This window comes from Podarcis filfolensis, assembly GCF_964270895.1.
Source record: "Podarcis filfolensis genome assembly, chromosome: 9".
Classification (NCBI taxonomy): Eukaryota; Metazoa; Chordata; class Lepidosauria; order Squamata; family Lacertidae; genus Podarcis; species Podarcis filfolensis.
Genome location: NC_139610.1, coordinates 6566286 through 6584300, shown reverse-complemented (window position 1 = coordinate 6584300; position 18015 = coordinate 6566286). Strand labels below are relative to the sequence as shown.

Here is an 18015-nt window from a genome sequence, read left to right as displayed (position 1 = left end):
CTTTGTTTGCTGCAGAAGACTGTTCCAGGCAACCCCAAGATCACTGGAGGTTTTCAGTATTTCTAACTCATTTTCTGTGATTTTGCTTATGCTTGATTTTGCATTTAATAACATGATTTTTTAAGTCAGGGGGTGGAGGAGGGTCTTATTGTGCAGGACTGCCAAATAAACTTTAATTGTGCAATGCAATACAGTGGACACTCTGGTTGCGAATGTGATCCGTGCGGGATGCACATTCGCAACCTGCAGCAGCACGTCTGCGCACGCACGGGTTGCGATTCGGTGCTTCTGCGCATGCGCAAAGCGCGATTTAGTGCTTCTGCGCATGCACGACCCCCGAAACCTGGAAGTAACCCATTCCGGTATTTCCAGGTTTCGGCGGGTCCATAACCCAAAAAAACACAGCCTGAAGCGTCTGTAACCCGAGGTATGACTGTGTTGCCAGCACATGAGTGAATCCTATCTTGAAAGTCTGCAAGTGCCCTCAGGGATGAAGGGGAAATCCATCCAATCTGTATTTTAAAGCGCAAAGCGTATTGTTGTAAGTGAGCTTCCACAGCCAATCTCAACTTCCTGGATAAGGTACATATAGCCAGAAAGAGCATGCAATGCAGGACAGAAGGAAAGAAAGCAGACGAGGAAAACAGAAAGGGGATCAAACCGCTTGCATTCTGCTGACCTGGATCAAAGACTTCCACGCCGTGGCCCAGCATGCTCACATCCAGCCGGCAGAAGTGGACGACATTGTACAGTGCAGACCCCACCATCCTCCAGACTCCAGCCAAGACCCCCACGAGCACATTGATGGGGAACAGCAAGAAGGTCACAATGTACAGTGCCCGTCTTTCCAGAGGGGAAAAGTGGAGAGAGTGCAGACAGATTATTATTTTTGCACAAGCGGCACCTGCATAGCCTCGCACAAGCTTCTTCTGTTCACGATTCCCACCTGCCCACCACGCCTTCCCCAGAGAATTCTGGTGGAAATGGAAATGGGAGCAGAAGCTGATGATGTTCACTGATTCATCCCATGTCCAAAACGGAGCTCAACCCAGGGCATAGAATTGGGAGTCACTCTTCTTGTTGCTTTCGGTCCATAAATCAATACATAATTGATTGTGACTACCTCCTCTGCCCTGGATTGTGTTTCCTCTACATTGAAACGGAGGAAGAATGTCATGACAGTGTAAGTTACCTAAGCTATGTCAGTTACACAATTTTGCCACAGTTCACAGAGAGGCCAATCATGACATTTTTGGTGGAAGACAAACTGCAGCTGAACGGAAATGGTGTCGCACATGACAAAAAGTGAGTGGAAGGAGAAATCGTGCCTTCTTACGCCCCTAACCTCTGGGTAACCATAAACCGGTTTAGAGCCTCGATCAAACCAATTCACTCTTCCCATTCTGATTCTGGAACGCAACTCATTGGCCATATCCACGCTAAACATTTAAAGCAGATTCATACCACAGCCATGGCAATCCTGGGAGCTGTAGTTTGTTAAGGTTGCTGAGAGTTCCTAGGAAACCCTTCCCCCCATGACCTATAGTTCCCAGAGTTATATAGTTCCCAGACTGATTGTTCAACCACTCTGGGAACTGTAATTCTGTGAAGGGACTAGGGGTCTCCAGACAACTCCTAGCACTCTTAACAGACTACATTTCACAGGATTCATTGGGGGGAAGCCATGATTTTTTAAGTGATATGATACTGCACATGTGTAGTGCACATGTGGTCATTGCCTACATTACGGCTGTGGTCCATATTCCATCATCTGGACCCTGAGATGTTAACAAGCACAGCCGTTGCAAGAGGCAATCCAAGAGACAGTGAGGTGCTGCTCTCTCATGCTCTAGCTGGGATGAACAACTTCCATAGTCACCTGTTGGTCAGCTCCCTAGGGAGGTGGCCACGCTCCAGAAAATAGTAGTGAGTCAGCAGGTTCTGTGCAACCACAGCCAGCACCAAGGTCAACCAGAAAGGCCTAGACAAAGAAAGCAAATCAGAAGTGGCCAGTTTTGCTCAGGATATAGTATTTGCATGACAGTTTTAAACTGGTGCAATAGTCATGGTTCCACTCAAGGGATCTGTGAAATTGCAAGGGTGAAGAGGAAACTTCAGTCTTAGAACCTGTCCAGATGAATAATGTTCAGTGATCTAGACATCTTCTGTAAATCAAAGATTTCAGTGGTTGGGTGAAATATATACTTAATCACTAGTCTAGTGTGGATTTCATGCTCTTTATTCAGCTCATAGTAGTGAGGAATGGAAGTTCCCCTGAAATGTCTGCTTTATATACGTTATTTACACAATGGGCCCCATGTGATTGGCTAATCCAGGGATTCTCCTGTAGGCCAATCAGGCTGCAGATTCACTTCCACCTGGAGTTGGATTGGATGGCTCCTGCGGACCAATCAGACTGCTGCATTCTGGATCCTATTGTTCTAGGACCAATCAGCCTGCTGCATTTTGGATCCTATTCATCTCAGTATATAACAATGGGAATTCTTTTCTTAGTACTCAAGGGCAAAGGGCATGCCTTGGGTTGTGGTGGGGAATTTAAACTGGAGGCTTACGCAGAGCCTGGAGAGTCATGTTTTTGGGATGCTGCAGTTGGACAAGTTGACCTCCAAGGTTGCTTTCCATTCCAAAGTTCAATGAAACACAGACTATTCAGTACTTGGCAGCGCGGCGGGGGCAGAGGGCGCACGGTGGGTGGGTGTATTCAGAAAAGCCACAGTTACCTAGATTTCTGAGAGTCATGTGGTGGGGTCCAACTCCCATCATCCCTGGCCAGCAAGGTCAGAGGCATGGCCAGTAGGAGCTGTGGTCCACAAAATCTGGACAACCACATTGGCTACCTCTGGTCGGCAATTGTTTAAATGCACCACTGATGGTGGTGGTGAGACCACGGCATGGTAGGAAAGGGTTAACACCTTCTTCTCTGCATGCCGCAGTCAGGATCCTGCCATTCTTGTGGCTGCTACATTAAGAGGAGAATAAGAGAAACAGACACTCAAGGGCCAACTTCATCTTCAAATGCAATGCCAGTGTGATGGAAGGAGGCCCTGAAACTTATCCTTGCTCCAAAACCAAAGGCTGGACATTTGCAGAAGTACCTTCCACCTTGGCTTGAGCATCCTCCATCCATGGGGATCTTGGCATTTTGCAGATATAAGCTTGGGTATGTCACCCATTAGGGGACATGGGTGGCGCTGTGGGTTAAACCACAGAGCCTAGGACTTGCCGATCAGAAGGTCGGCGGTTCACATCCCTGCGACGGGATGAGCTCCGTTGTTCGGTCCCTGCTCCTGCCAACCTAGCAGTTCGGAAGCACGTCAAAGTGCAAGTAGATAAATAGGTACCGCTCCAGCGGGAAGGTAAACGGCGTTTTCGTGCGCTGCTCTGGTTCTCCAGAAGCGGCTTAGTCGTGCTGGCCACATGACCCGGAAGCTGTACGCCAGTTCCCTCGGCCAGTAAAGCGAGATGAGCGCCGCAACCCCAGAGTTGGCCACGACTGGACCTAATGGTGAGGGGTCCCTTTACCTTTACCTTTACCTATGTTGCCCCTTAGGCTTGTAGAACTCTTACCACATGTTCTCCATGATTTTAAAGAGGAGCATGTTGCTGCCAGATTGCAGGGGGATGACCACAAAGAAAGTGAAAATCACAGTGCAGACAAAGAAGACGATGTGCTGGATGAGCAGACCTGGAACAGGGGCAAGAACATACCATCACAACAGAGGGAGCGGTCAGTGTGGACAGGCTAGATAGACCATCCAGCTCAATAAGAAGAAGAGTTTGGATTTGATATCCCGCTTTGTTTGAGAGCCAGTGTGGTGTAGTGGTTAAGAGCGGTAGTCTCGTAATCTGGTGAACCGGGTTCGATTCCCTGCTCCTCCACATGCAGCTACTGGGTGACCTTGGGCCAGTCACACTTCTCTGAAGTCTCTCAGCCCCACTCACCTCACAGAGTGTTTGTTGTGGGGGAGGAAGGGAAAGGAGAATGTTAGCCGCTTTGAGACTCCTTAAAGGGAGTGAAAGGCGGGATATCAAATCCAAACTCTTCTTCTCTTCTTCTCTCCCCGAAGGAGTCTCAAAGTGGCTACCATTCTCCTTTCCCTTCCTCCCCCACAACAAACACTCTGTGAGGTGAGTGAGGCTGAGAGACTTCAGAGAAGTGTGACTAGCCCAAGGTCACCCAGCAGCTGCATGTGGAGGAGCGGAGACGCGAACCCGGTTCACCAGATTACAAGTCCATTGCTCTTAACCACTACACCACACTGGCTCAGTACTGCCTGCTCTGACAGGCAGTGGCTCTCCTGGGTTTCAGACAGCAGTTTCCACAGCCTCAGTTGGAGGACTGACTTCCCTGCTTCCCCTTCCAAACAGTGGCGGAGGAACCCTCTCTGGCACCTGGTGTGGGACGCCGAGGGGCGGGGCAAACGGCCTAGCGGTGCATGCGCAACGTCTAAACAGACTGCGCATGCGTGGCAGCCCATACGGACGCCACGTGAGTGGCGCCCATACTAACTGCACGTGTGCCCTTGGCCGCTCTACAGCTGGGGGGGCGGCAGCGGGCCATCTTGTCACCCCCCGAGTGGTGCCTGGGGTGGACCGCCCCTTCTGCTCCCCTTTGTACACCCCTGCTTTCAAAGAGGCTGAAGCTGGGGTGAAAGGGGGAGATTATCATCATCATCATCCGTCAATAAATTCATATTCTGCCCTTCATCCAAAGATCAAGGGGCCATTCACAGGATAAAAACACAAAATACATCACACACACTCCTCTAGCCTGGAGGTTACCAGAGCACTGAATGCCCCTCCTCCTGTGTTTCTCCCTCACCTGCATCAGAGCCTGTCAATCCAAGCCTGATCCCAATAGCGCTGTGGGGCTCAGGATGCAGAACGGGTCTGAGGGCCCCCAAAGTGGGTGGCCTGTCTTAACAACATTTTGGAGTAATCACACATACAGTGGTACCTCTGGTTGTGCATGGGATCCGTTCTGGATCCCATTCACAACATGAGCAACATGAGCAGAACGCAACATGCGTCTGCACGTGCGCGGGTCGCAATTCGCTGCTTCTGCGCATGTGCGTGATGTCATTTTGAGCGCCTGCGCATGCGCGAGTGGCGAAACCCTTTCTGGTACTTCAGGGTTGCCGCGGGACGCAACCTGAAAAGATTTAACCTGAAGCAAACTTAACAAGAGGTATGACTGTACTGGTCTTTGCCTAAAGTCCTTCCCCAAGGGCAACACGGAACAGGACCACTCAGTTGCTCTAGCATGAGACTCTTAATCTCAGGGTCGTGGGTTGCACCATGTGGGTTGGACGAGATGACCCTTTGTTGCAGGTTTTATTGCATTAGTTTCCATTGCAGTTATCCTCTGTTTTTCACAAATTGCTCTGGAGCACCTTTCTCTAACACACCAGCACCTCCTCCCCAATCCTTACACAAAAGGTGCAAACTAGCACATCGTTTACCTAAGCAGGCAAATGCAGTTTGGAAGCTGGCAAAGAACATCCAGCACACCAGAGCCTGCTGTGAAGGCTGAAGCTTGCGAGAGCAATAGAAGACGTCTCTGACTGCCCCTTGGTACAGGCGCTGGAGGTTGATCCTGAAAACGGAGAGGGAGAAACCGGGGGTGGGGGGAGATGCAGTCAAGTGGAATGTGAGAGCACCTAAGGAGGATAGATGAAGCCTGCTGGACCAGGCCAAAGAGGGCTCCTCTTCTACTCCTGCAGAAACCCCTCCTGTGGTTTCCAGCAACTAGTATTCAGGAGCTGGAAACAAACACAAACCCCTGTGTTGCAAAATGTGACACTCTACAAAAATGCAAACGCAACACACTGGCTAATAACTGTTAGTAAATATAGAATCGGTATGATGTCATTCAAAATAAACGAATAAGTCACTTCAAAATTATATATATCTCATACAATACATCTCACAAAATATACAAGTTGTTATGTGTATCAGAGTCAAACAAAGGTTCAAACAACCAATGAATAGTGAGGAACACCAAACCGTCTCTCAAAGGAAGAAGTCTCACACAAGTCTCAAAGGAAGACGTTTCTCCGAAGTCTCAAAAGGACAGTGCATCTGGAATAGTTCAACTGTTTCGAAATAAAGTCTTCATCAGTGAATAATTATCAATGAAATATACATACTAGTGAAGATCATACTAGTGGATCAGTGCTCACTGGATAATGTAGCTGCTGAGACGTCTTCCTTTGAGAGACGGTTTGGCGTTCCAACAATAAAGCTTGTTTGAACGTTTGTTTGACCCTGATACACATAACAACTTGCAGTCACTTGTATATTTTGTGATATGTGTTGTATGATATATACCCGTATTTTTCGCTCTATAAGACGCACCAGACCACAAGATGTGCCTAGTTTTTGGAGGAGGGAAACAAGAAAAAAAATATTCTGAATCTCAGAAGCCAGAACAGCAAGAGGGATTGCTGCACAGTGAAAGCAGCAATCCCTCTTGCTGTTCTGGCTTCTGGGATAGCTGTGCAGCCTGCATTTACTCCATAAGAGGCACACATATTTCCCCTTACTTTTTAGGAGGGAAAAAGTGAGTCTTATAGAGCAAAAAATACGGTATATTATTTTGAAGTGGCTTATTTGCTTATTTTGAATGACATCATACCGATTATATATTTACTAACAGCTATTAGCTAGCGTGTTGTGTTTGCATTTTTGTATATTCCCACGGTGGAGGCAGAGCACAGCTATTGTGGTATCGCAGTAGCCATGGAAAGCCCTCTCTTCCTCCATGAATTTGTCCAATCCTCTTCTATGGCCATCCATGTTGGCGGCCATCCCTCCCTCCTGTGGGAAGGACTTCCATAGATCAACCCCTCATTGTGAAAGAAGGACTTTTAGGATGGTGGATGCCAAGTGAAGGCATTTGTTCTCAAAGCAGGGATGAGAACAACAGTGGAAGTGGCTTGATGCACAAACCACAGAGCTTCTGCAATTCTAGATTGGGGTTTTCAGCTGGAGCACTTAATGCACGCAAAGTGAAATGGAGCAGGAGGAAGACGAAGGGAATGCCATGCCAGATCTCTTGCCAGTTAAGAGAAGCAAGAGGGGGGCTGGCTTGGGGCAGCCTGATTTGGGTGGGGCAGAGCCTGTTTGCCCTGATGGACCTCCCTTCCCTGGCCCTGGTGGAGTCCAGAAGGACAAGGCTCACCTGTGCTTCCCCATGGACTTCATCAGCATACAGAAAGTCAGCAGGCAGGAGACGACCAGGGAGGAGACGAAGCAGACTGCAAAAAACAGGAGTGGTTTCACAACCAGTCCCTCTTTTCCCAGGGAACTCTGGGAATTGCAGCTCTGGGAGGTGAATCGGGACCTTCTAGCAACTCTCAGCAGCATCCTTCACAAAGTACAGCTCCCAGAATTCTTTGGGGGAAGCGGGGGGTTGCTTAAAGTGGTATCTTGGTGCAGATGTGCTCCCTGACTCTCACCTGCATTCCCTTGGTTCAGGTGTGCTTCTGCCATTCTGGTACAGCAAGAGGGAGGGTCCTTATCACCAGGGAGAGCTGTCAAGACAGGCAGCAGCCCATTTGTCTGCCTGTCTGCCTGGCTGTCACTCAGCCTGTCATCGGCTATGCACTTCCCCCTCCCCCTCCTCCATGCAGCATCTTTTCCATCCCATCCTCTCTGTGCCAAATGCAGGATCCTACCACATTCCCCCTGCCTCCCCGCAAGCCTTTGTGAGCACTGCACTACCATCTGTGGGGTGAAACTGCTGCCTGCGTTTCACTCTCCCTTTGCTTCTTGGCACTGAGCGCTGCTTTTAGCTTGCTGGCAAATGGCCCAGAAATAAAGCAGGGAAAGGGGACGAATCCGCATAAAGGAAACCCCCAGCGGACCCCACAATGGCAAGGATGTTTGCACGCCATAAGACGCCCCTCAGATTAGGAAACTTTGACCACAGACCCAGATCCCGCCTGCAACGTTTACCTACACCCAGAATCCATCCCCTGTGAACTTCAGAAAGGTCTCTGCACGCACAGCACGAGGGCTAGGAACTTAGGATTTCAAAAAATAAAAGAAAAACATTTGGAGCATGTGGGGCAGGCAGCCAACCTGATAACTACACAGCTGTATCAGCACCCCCGTGTTTGGAACTTGCCCTCTTCATCAGATGAAAGATACCCAGGTAGTAATCAGGGAACGTGCTAATCATCCTTTTGACTTGTAGCAACAGTCCAATTTGAGGACAATAATGCCATGGCCATGACTAAGGATGGAAGAATTGGGGAATTTTGGTTCTCAAAGTGCTCGTCCACATGTCTGCTTTTCCCATGCCTAGAAAGCAGAGGCCATGTGCTTTCCACCGTCTCCCACTCCTTTCTGGGGGAAACCCAATGTTTAGTGCATGGGCAGCTGCCCCCCTAAATCAAGTAGATCAATACAAAATACTTAACTAGCTGAAGTTCTACCCCCCCCCATAAAGCCTCCCCCCCCCATAAATCATGGCTACATCCATGGTTTAGAACGAAATTGGAAGAAAGGACAATCCAGAAAAAACCAATTACTGTGCAGAGAATTCTGGGAGATTTAAAAGATCTTGGCACTAAGCTGAATTCATTATGTATCTGTTAATTGACATTTTGATAGCTCAGCAAACTTGGGAAAGGGGAAAGGTCACTTCAATTGAATTATGGGGACGATGATTAAAATGCTGGCTCAACATTTATTATTATTATTTTTAGCTTCTCAGTTAGGGGGCCAACCAGCTCTGGAGAGGATATATTGATCAGTAATGTGCTTAGAGATATGCTCCAAGATAAATACAAAAGACTAGACTGCATTCATGTGGAGACCTTATTGCATAACTGGGCTTGTGACCCAGATCTTGTTCCTACAGTTTCGTTATTTTGGGGGGGGGCAGGGTGGGAAACAATTGAAAAATAAAAATGTGGGCAGGGGGCGCAGCCAGGAATGGGCACTCTTATATCCTTGTGTTTCTTTAGTTCTCCAGAGCCATTTCTCAGGGATGCTTCAGTTGTGATTCCTGTATTGCAGAAGGTTGGACTAGATGGGACCCCTTCCAACTCTGCAATTCCGCGATTCTGTGACCACCTCCAGAGTTTGCTCTTATCAGGGGCAGAAAGGGACATTGTCAACAAGATCAGGGCCCCAAAGACTCACCTTCTAGCGACCAGATGTAGTGCTTGAGGGTGGCTAACTCTTTGTCTCCAGGGATCCCAGCGGGATTTTCAGAGGGGACTAAACCAAACTGGATGAAGAGTGCAGTCAGCTCCTTGGTCATCCCAGACCTTACTATCTGGATGCTGGGGACGAAGACAGCCAGGAGGAGGAGGGCCACCTGTAAACCAAGAGATGGTTCATCTGCCTGGCCACTGAGAGAACAGGATGCTACACTAGATGGACCACTGGCCTGACCCAGCAGGCTCTTCTGATGCTCTTATGTCTCTGGGTACCAGTTGTTGGGAGACATGTGCAATAGAGCGCTCGTCTGCTTGTGGGCACCCATGAGAACAGAATCCTGGGCTGGATAGGCCGTGGGTTCTTAGGTTCTTACCTGATAGACAGCAATCACAGATGTGGCGAGGGAGAGAACCAGCTTCAGAGGGATTTGGAAGCCTGCAATTCCACACAAAAAATCACAATCACACATGGGTAGCACCCAACAGTTCCATTAAAAATTCCGATGTTATAGAGAGAATATTATGAAAATGATGTACAGGTGGTACATGACACCAGTTAAGCTTGCAAAAATTTATCATTTGCCCGATAATAAATGTTGGAAATGTAAAGAAACTGAAGGTACATTTTTTCACCTTTGGTGGACGTGCCCAAGGATTAAGGCTTTCTGGGAAATGATTTATAATGAAATGAAAAAGGTATTTAAATATACCTTCCTGAAGAAACCAGAGGCCTTTCTTCTGGGCATTGTCGGCCAATTGGTGCCAAAGAAGGACAGAACTTTTTTTATGTATGCTACAACAGCAGCAAGAATACTTATTGCAAAGTATTGGAAGACACAAGATTTACCCACTTTGAAAGAATGGCAGATGAAGATGATGGACTATATGGGACTGGCAGAAATGACTGGCAGAATCCGGGACCAGGGAGAAGAAGCGGTGGAAGAAGATTGGAAGAAATTTAAAGACTATTTACAGAAATATTGCAAAATTAATGAATGTTAGAATGATGTTGGATAGAAATTGAGTGGTTTCCAGCTGTAATGCTTTAAGAATATGGAAGAAGGGTTAATTAGGTTAAAAAAATAACTAAAATGGTGTTGGATTGGAAATAAGTGGCATTGGTAACAAAGTTAATAAGAATATGCAAAAATGAATTGATAATGTATGAAAATACTGAGTTATAAAATGTTAAGTTATAGAGATAAGATAAATGAAAGAGGGTAAGGATTTGCTGATTTGATTATTTAAATGGGAATACAAGAAGGGGAGGTGTGAGGAAGTCAAAGAAACAAGTAAACGAGTTTTATGTTATGAAAAACAATTGTTTTTAATTTTTCTTGTTGTTTTTGTATGTTTTATTTATCTTTTTATTTTTATTTTTTCTCTTTTGTTATCATGTGTTTTTGTATGTTTGTCTTTGTGAAATCTTAATAAATATTTCTTAAAAAAAAATAATCCGATGTTATTAACGAAAGAAGCATTGGTGGGTCAGAGTCCGCTCCACTGGTTGCATGGAACTTGAGACTTAAGTTGTCAGGTTTATACGGTGCAAAGAAGGAAATGTAAAAGAGGTTGGGAGTTAAACATAAATGGAATGCAGAAACACAGTCTGTGGCCATGGATGGAGAGTAGCTTAAATGAAATGGGTGAAAACACAATTGTGTGTTTGTGTGTGTGTGTGTGTGTGTGTGTGAGAGAGAGAGAGAGAGAGAGAGAGAGAGAGAGAGAGAGAGAGCTTTGGTCCAAACAACTGAAGTATATAATCAAGAGATGTGTCCCAAGAACCCACAAAGAAATCCAACAGCCACAAAAACACATGCACAATTGCTGCTTCCTAAGCCAAATTCAGGGACATGGGTGGCGCTGTGGGTTAACCCACAGACCCTAGGACTCGCCAATCAGGAGGTTGGTGGTTCAAATCCCTGCGATGGGGTGAGCTCCCATTGCTTGGTCCCTGCTCCTGCCAACCTAGCAGTTCAAAAGCACGTCAAGTGCAAGTAGATAAATAGGTACCGCTCCGGCAGGAAGGTAAACGGCATTTCCGTGCACTGCTCTGGTTCGCCAGAAGCGGCTTAGTCCTGCTGGCCACAAGACCCAGAAGCTGTACGCCGGCTCCCCCCGCCAGTAAAGCGATATGAGCGCCGCAACCCCAGAATCGGTCACAACTGGACCTAATGGTCAGGGGTCCCTTTACCTTTTAAGCCAAATTCAGCTTATTAGTTAAGTAGGGTGGTCTGCCAGGAATGATAGTCATTTTTCCCAATGGGGTGGGGCGAGCTGGGGCAGGACACTCTGTGGGGCCTCCGAGGAGTCTGTCTGCCTCCTCCCACTCAGCCACCCTACAACTGAGGGGGAGGCGGCAGGCAGACTTTTTGGGGCAGTGCGGAGCATGCGGGTGCCCAAGCCACGCGTCACTCCCAAGAGAGGCTTAGGCGTGCTGCAGGCCCTGCGGGGAGTGCTGTCTGACATTTTGTCACCCCCTCGGTGGTGACACCTGGGGCGGACCACCCCTACCGCACCCCCTTCCTCCACCTGATTGCTCTGTAGGGCTGTGAAATGGGATGAAAATGCTTGTCCATTCAGAGTGAGGGCAGAAAGCACTACTCTCACTCTGATTTGGCTTTATGAAGCTATCACTGCGAAACTGGCAGCATCCCTTGACGGAATCGTGTTGCCTTCATAATCCCTGGTTGCCAGGACCCGCTTCAAGAAGAAGCACCCACGGTGGCTTTCATTTGCCTCCATGTCTCCACCTGTTTTGCGCTACATGTGCACCTGCAGCCTCTTTTGCAGGTGGAGGACCTAAGAATAAGCCGAAGCAACAATGGAGCCTTTCGAAAGATCTGTGCATGCAGTACCTTCCTGAGGTGCGTAGAGGAATGAGCAGACATAGGAGCGGATCCTTGACAGCAGGCTTGGCTTGGCTCTGCTGATGCTAGAGGGACAGAAAGAAAGTTTGGCTCAGGCAGAGAAGAAGAGGCACACACACAAACATGCCAGGACACGAGGACAGGGCCAGGGGACCCTTTTCAGGCTGAGGGCCGCAATGCCTCATCAACAACTTTTGCTGGGCTTAAGCAAGCTAGCATGCCTCCAGCCAGTAGAAAGCAAGGTTGGCACTAGCAGATAGTCTGGGAAAATACACTTTGTGCTTTCCCACTTCACACCCAGGCTGCACCCCTTTTTCCTGCTCTCTCTCTCTCTCTCTCTCTCTCTCTCTCTCTCTCTCTGTCTCCTGCATGAGGCAGCTATGACACGACCTCTCATGGCATATTCTTAGAATCTGAAGCCATTCTTGGGAATGCGAAGTACATAACTGGAAGCAAATAACCTTTTTTCCACTTTACCAATGGGACTCCGGTGCATTTTATATTACTTTTTTAGCAATGCTAGCAAATGAGAGAGGCAGTGGATAGTGGGTTAGCTCCAGCCTTCAAGCTATATTTTTTACTCATCTATCTATGTATATCTATCTATCTATCATCTATCTATCTATCTATCTATCTATCATCTATCTATCTATATCTATCATCTATCTATCTATCTATCTATCATCTATCTATCTATCTATCTATCTATATCTATCTATCTATCTATCTATCATCTATCTATCTATCTATCTATCTATCATCTATCTATCATCTATCTATCATCTATCTATCTATCTATCTAATCTATCTATCTATCTATCTATCTATCTATCTATCATCTATCATCTATCATCTATCATCTATCTATCTATCTATCTATCTATCTATCTATCTATCTATCTATCTATCATCTATCTATCTATCATCTATCTATCATCTATCTATCTATCTATCATCTATCATCTATCTATCTATCTATCTATCTATCTATCATCTATCTATCTATCTATCTATCTATCTATCTATCATCTATCTTTCTATCTTTCTATCTATCTATCTATCTATCTATCTATCTATCTATCATCTATCTATCTATCATCTATCTATCATCTATCTATCTATCTATCTATCTATCTATCTATCTATCTATCTATCTATCATCTATCTATCATCTATCTATCTATCATCTATCTATCTTCTATCTATCATCTATCATCTATCTATCATCTATCTATCTATCATCTATCTATCATCTATCTATCTATCTATCTATCTATCATCTATCATCTATCTATCTATCTATCATCTATCATCTATCATCTATCATCTATCTTTCTATCTTTCTATCTATCTATCATCTATCTATCGTTCTTAATCTGAAACTGTTCTTAACCTGAGGTACCACGTTAGCTAATGGGGCCTCCTACTGCCTCCGTGCCGCCACTGCGCGATTTCTGTTCTCATCCTGAAGCAAAGTTCTTAACCCGAGGTACTATTTCTGGGTTAGCAGAGTTTGTAACCTGAAGCGTCTGTAACCCAATATTTTTTCTCAAACCTATCAAAAAGTGGATGTGGCAGATCCAAGGTTTGGGAGCTTGATTTAGTAGGAAAGGTGACCAACAAACCACACAGTTCCAATGGATAATGTAAAAAGGATAGATTTCCAGATGACTGCTTTGATTTTACTACTTATGCCAATAGGGAAGAACAGGGCACAACTCCCCCCTCCCTTTGCTTATCAAAAGATTTGATAGATTCAACAATATATGATCCATTCCACCCATGACAGTAATGGGCTTTATTTTACTCTAAGTTTAGAATTATATTCAGCCTTCTATTTTTATCATACCTGCTTGTGTGTCTGTTGTTGTTGACCTAATAATGCGTTGTCTTTAATTCGCCTTTCTTGCTTCATATTGATTAATTTATTTAAAAAGTGGGTGGAGCTACTGTCGCCTTGGTATAATAGACTACCGTCCAGCCTGCAAAAGCCAGAGGTTTCTACGCTCATGGCTCCATTCAGCTGACCCAGACATGTGATCATAGGTCAAGCTCTCCAGGAGGTAATAAACACTTGAGGAGGGTGTGGATTGGGGCCAGCAAGGAGCGTGGCTTGGGCCAGATAGAGAGCCACATTATTCTTATTTTTATTTATGTCATAAAATCTACTCATGGCTTGGTGTGTTGTTGTTGTTGTTTTTAAAACCACCACCCTATAAGCGGTTTACAAAAAAGATGGAACAAGATACAGGGATATTCTGGGGGCCAACTTGCCCACTCACCCCCATTTCAGTTCCCATTCATCTCCAGAGTTTGGGATGTGGTTTTGCCTGGGTGTGTGAGGTTTACCTTTTATTTGGTGTCCTTTTTGCCAGGATATTCTTCAGATAGTCTTCATAATAGCCACTCCCCGGCAGCTTAAAACAGACACAAAAGACTGATTATTCCACATGAATTTTGGGTGCAAGGTTGCATCTGCCCCCACCCCCACTGAAAGTGCTCTAATTCCACTTCAATTGGCATAGCTCCCCCCCCCCAAGAATTCTGGGAACTATAGTTTATAAAGGGTGTTCACCCAACAGAGCTAGAGTTCCCAGCACCCATGACTGTTTTAGTAGTACTACAGTGTTTTAAAGCTATTGTGTGAATGTGACCACGTCTCCAGATTGGGCCATGCTCTCTTAGCTGCGATTCCTGATTTTTTTGGGGGGGGGGACAAGGACCTAGATCACCCTTTGGGTCCCTTCCAAATCTACAGGTCTACGGTTCTTAAGAGACAGCATTTGAAATATAGGGGGAAAGCAGGAACCTTGCTGCTTACTTAAAGGATTTGGGATACAGCTTCACAGCACAAATTTGCTAATTTATATGTATGGAAGTTCCAGAGAAAATTTAGGATAGGGGGTTGGGAACATTTGCAGAAACATCTGCATTTCATAGCATGCCCAGCCCACCACGTAAACTATGTATTCTTCCTTTTTTTAAGTGTGTGTGTGTTTAGGGAAAGGGGCAAGGGATCTGGGGCTCAGCTTAGCACAGAAGACCTAGGCTGGCACAATTGCCATTTACTAAGCCAAATTCAGCTTGCCAGCCAGGCAGGGTGGTCTTGAAAGCCAGACCACACCAAAGCAGGGGCTGAAAAACACACCTCCAGTTGGACAGTTGTTCCGCAGGGCTGTGAAATGGAATGAAAATGCTTACCCATTCAGAGTAATGGCAGAAAGCATTGCCCTCACTCTGATTTGCCTTTTAAGACATTGTTGAGTAACTGGGCCTTGGACACACCCTACTTCCACCCCAAAATGCCCCTGTTGAAAAGGTACAAAGGTCTCAATCAATCCATCGGTTCGACTCAATTTTCACATAGCTAAAGGGGCAGTTGCAAAAATGTAAGAGGCCGCTTTGCACATTAAAAGAATATTAGGTGCACACCTGTAAAAGCCCATTAATTACGAACATGACAAACATGTGCAGTTTTGCAATTTGCAAAATGAATAGTTAATTAGTTGGAAAATGAATTAACTGACAGCTCCAATAATCACCCCTGCTGCACATTCTTGTTAGGTACTTGGCCATCATCGGCTCAAGTACTGCTTAAGTTTATCGCAGACCTGGTATAGGAAACTGGCACCCTTTGACAGCTGCGGGGGCATCCAGCTTTCTCTGCCCTGATGCCTGCCCTGGGCTCCTGGCTGTGGGCACACCCAGTGGCTACAGGAGCAAGAAACCCTATAAGCCCAGCGCTGCATCGTGGAAATTGTTGAAAATCAAAGTGGCCATTTGCTCCATCAGGAAAACACTTTGCCAAGGGCTACCGCAACCCAGGAGCCAGTCTGAGTCTGAGCTTGAGCCATGGAGTACTAACGTGACAAGCCCCATCTTGAGATGCTGCTGGCCGTTTGGAGCCAGAGAGAAAATGCAAGCAATTCATCCAAGAGATATTTGATGGCAGGCACCACCTGGGAAATCAGGGCAAGGAAGGAGGACGAGATGAAGAATAAATTAAAAAGCAAAGGGGGCTGGGGCAGAGACCACACAGGATTCTCCAATTATTCCCTTGAGGACCAGAAGGACCAGAAAATATGGTCTCCAGGGAATGTGGTTCAAGTAAAAAGGCTCTTTGAATTAAAGGAGAAGGCCACCAATTGTACAGAAGGATTCACAGGCTGCCTGGCCAGATGTCTCTAGTGCTGTAGAGGAAATTTTTTAGGGAGGCTTGCCCTTCAACTGCAATGTGGCAAATGTGCTTTGAGTGGGGATAATATGGTAGGAGCTGCATCTTTTCAAAAGGGCAAAATAAGCCAGTGATGCTGCTGAGAGAGAAAACAGGAGGAAGCACAACCAAAAGCTCAGTCCATCCTGGCTCTCTTTCAGGTGCGCTCAGCCAGAGCTCTGCTTCACCCCATTTTTCAGGGAATCATTAAAACCAGCATGGAGGCAAGGCTGGGGGATCTAAAAGGCGTGTCTCCACCCCCCATCATTCTGCCTGGACACTGAGGTCCAGCGCTGAGGGCCTTCTGGCGGTTCCCTCACTGAAAGAAGCCAAGTTACAGGGAACCAGGCAGAGGGCCTTCTCGGTGGTGGCACCCGCCCTGTGGAAGCCCTCCCACCAGATGTCAAAGAGAACAACAACTACCAGACTTTTAGAAGACATCTGAAGGCAGCCCTGTCTAGGGAAGCTTTTAATGTTTGACGGACTATTGTATTTTAATATTTTGTTGGAAGCCGCCCAGAGCGGCTGGGAAAACCCAGCCAGAAGGGCGGGGTATAAATAATAAATTATTATTTTTTATTATTATTAAAGACAATTCATTTAAAAAAAACAAAACCCTACACTAAAATACGCCCCCCCCCCATGCAAACAGGTGATAAGACACATAAAAGCCGAAGGTCTGATTAAAAGGGAATGTTTTTGTTTGGCACCTAAAGATATGCAAAGATGATGCCAGGTGAACCTCCTTGGGTTCCCAATTGAGGAGCCACCACTGGAAAAAAAATTGCCTGTTTAGAATTAGTATAATTATAATTATTTATTGCATTTATAACCCAATCTGCCACCCAATGAGCTCAATGTAGCACACAAGGCTCTCTCAATCCACATAATAACTCTGCAAGGCAAGTTAGGCTGAGAGGCAGTGACTGGCACCGAGGCGGTGATTTGAACCCTGGCCTCTTTCAGGTCCTAGTCTGACACTCTAACCACTACACCACACTGTCTCTCCAATGAGACTCTCCACTAACTTGCCATGACTCTCTGGCATTCCAGAAAGGATTCTTTCCTGGCCCTGCATGAAGATACTGGGGATTGAAGTTGGGATCTTCTGCATGCAAACCACGTTCTCTGAATTCTGAGCCCCTCCAGAAACGCTACTGAAATATACTCAGAGTCGCAAAGTGATTTCATGCTCTTTATTCAGCTCATAGTGGTGAGGAGGAATGAATGTCCTCTCAAAGTATCTGCTTTATATACATTATTTACACAATGGGCTGCACATGATTGGCTAATTCCGGAATTCTACTGTAAGCCAATCAGGTTGTGGATTCACTTCTATCTGGAGCATGATTGGGTGGTTCCTGCCAACCAGTCATACTGCTGCATTGTTCTGGGACCAATCAGACTGCTGCAGTTTGGATCCTATTCAACTCAGTACATAACAGCTACCATCTGCGCTGATTAATCTGTGATGTCTCATTCACACATTCAAGTCACTATCTGACGCTACAGTCAGTGGGCAAGGACTGGCACCACGGTGGGTTGGCAAGGCAGTGATTCAGGAAGAGGCTCATAGCTGATTGTTCCAGCATCTTCCTGCAGGAAGCAAAACCATATTGTGAAAGGCTACCCACCCAGTGGCGTAGCGTGGGGGGTGCAGCGGGGGCCGGCCGCACCGGGCGCAACATCTGGGGGTTAGGGTTAGGGGGCACAAATCCACGGGTTAGGGGGCGCAAAT

General features: G+C 46.4%; 2 protein-coding genes across 2 annotated transcripts in view; both read right to left on the bottom strand.

The window, feature by feature from the left end:
- The window catches only part of LOC310770178 (zona pellucida sperm-binding protein 3-like), a 141737-nt gene extending 123751 nt beyond the window's left edge, over nucleotides 1-17986 (bottom strand). The window contains exon 1 of the mRNA XM_083630637.1: nucleotides 17908-17986. The gene's annotated coding sequence lies outside the window, so the exon portion shown is untranslated. The remainder of the gene's footprint in view (nucleotides 1-17907) is intronic.
- The window catches only part of STRA6 (signaling receptor and transporter of retinol STRA6), a 55481-nt gene that overhangs the window by 4161 nt on the left and 33305 nt on the right, over nucleotides 1-18015 (bottom strand). The window contains exons 8-16 of the mRNA XM_083630407.1: nucleotides 14414-14481; nucleotides 12053-12129; nucleotides 9569-9630; nucleotides 9175-9352; nucleotides 7205-7280; nucleotides 5484-5617; nucleotides 3589-3706; nucleotides 1880-1981; nucleotides 680-843 (exon numbers count right to left, since the gene is read on the bottom strand). Of these exons, the coding sequence (XP_083486533.1) occupies nucleotides 680-843; nucleotides 1880-1981; nucleotides 3589-3706; nucleotides 5484-5617; nucleotides 7205-7280; nucleotides 9175-9352; nucleotides 9569-9630; nucleotides 12053-12129; nucleotides 14414-14481 (979 nt within the window). The remainder of the gene's footprint in view (nucleotides 1-679; nucleotides 844-1879; nucleotides 1982-3588; nucleotides 3707-5483; nucleotides 5618-7204; nucleotides 7281-9174; nucleotides 9353-9568; nucleotides 9631-12052; nucleotides 12130-14413; nucleotides 14482-18015) is intronic.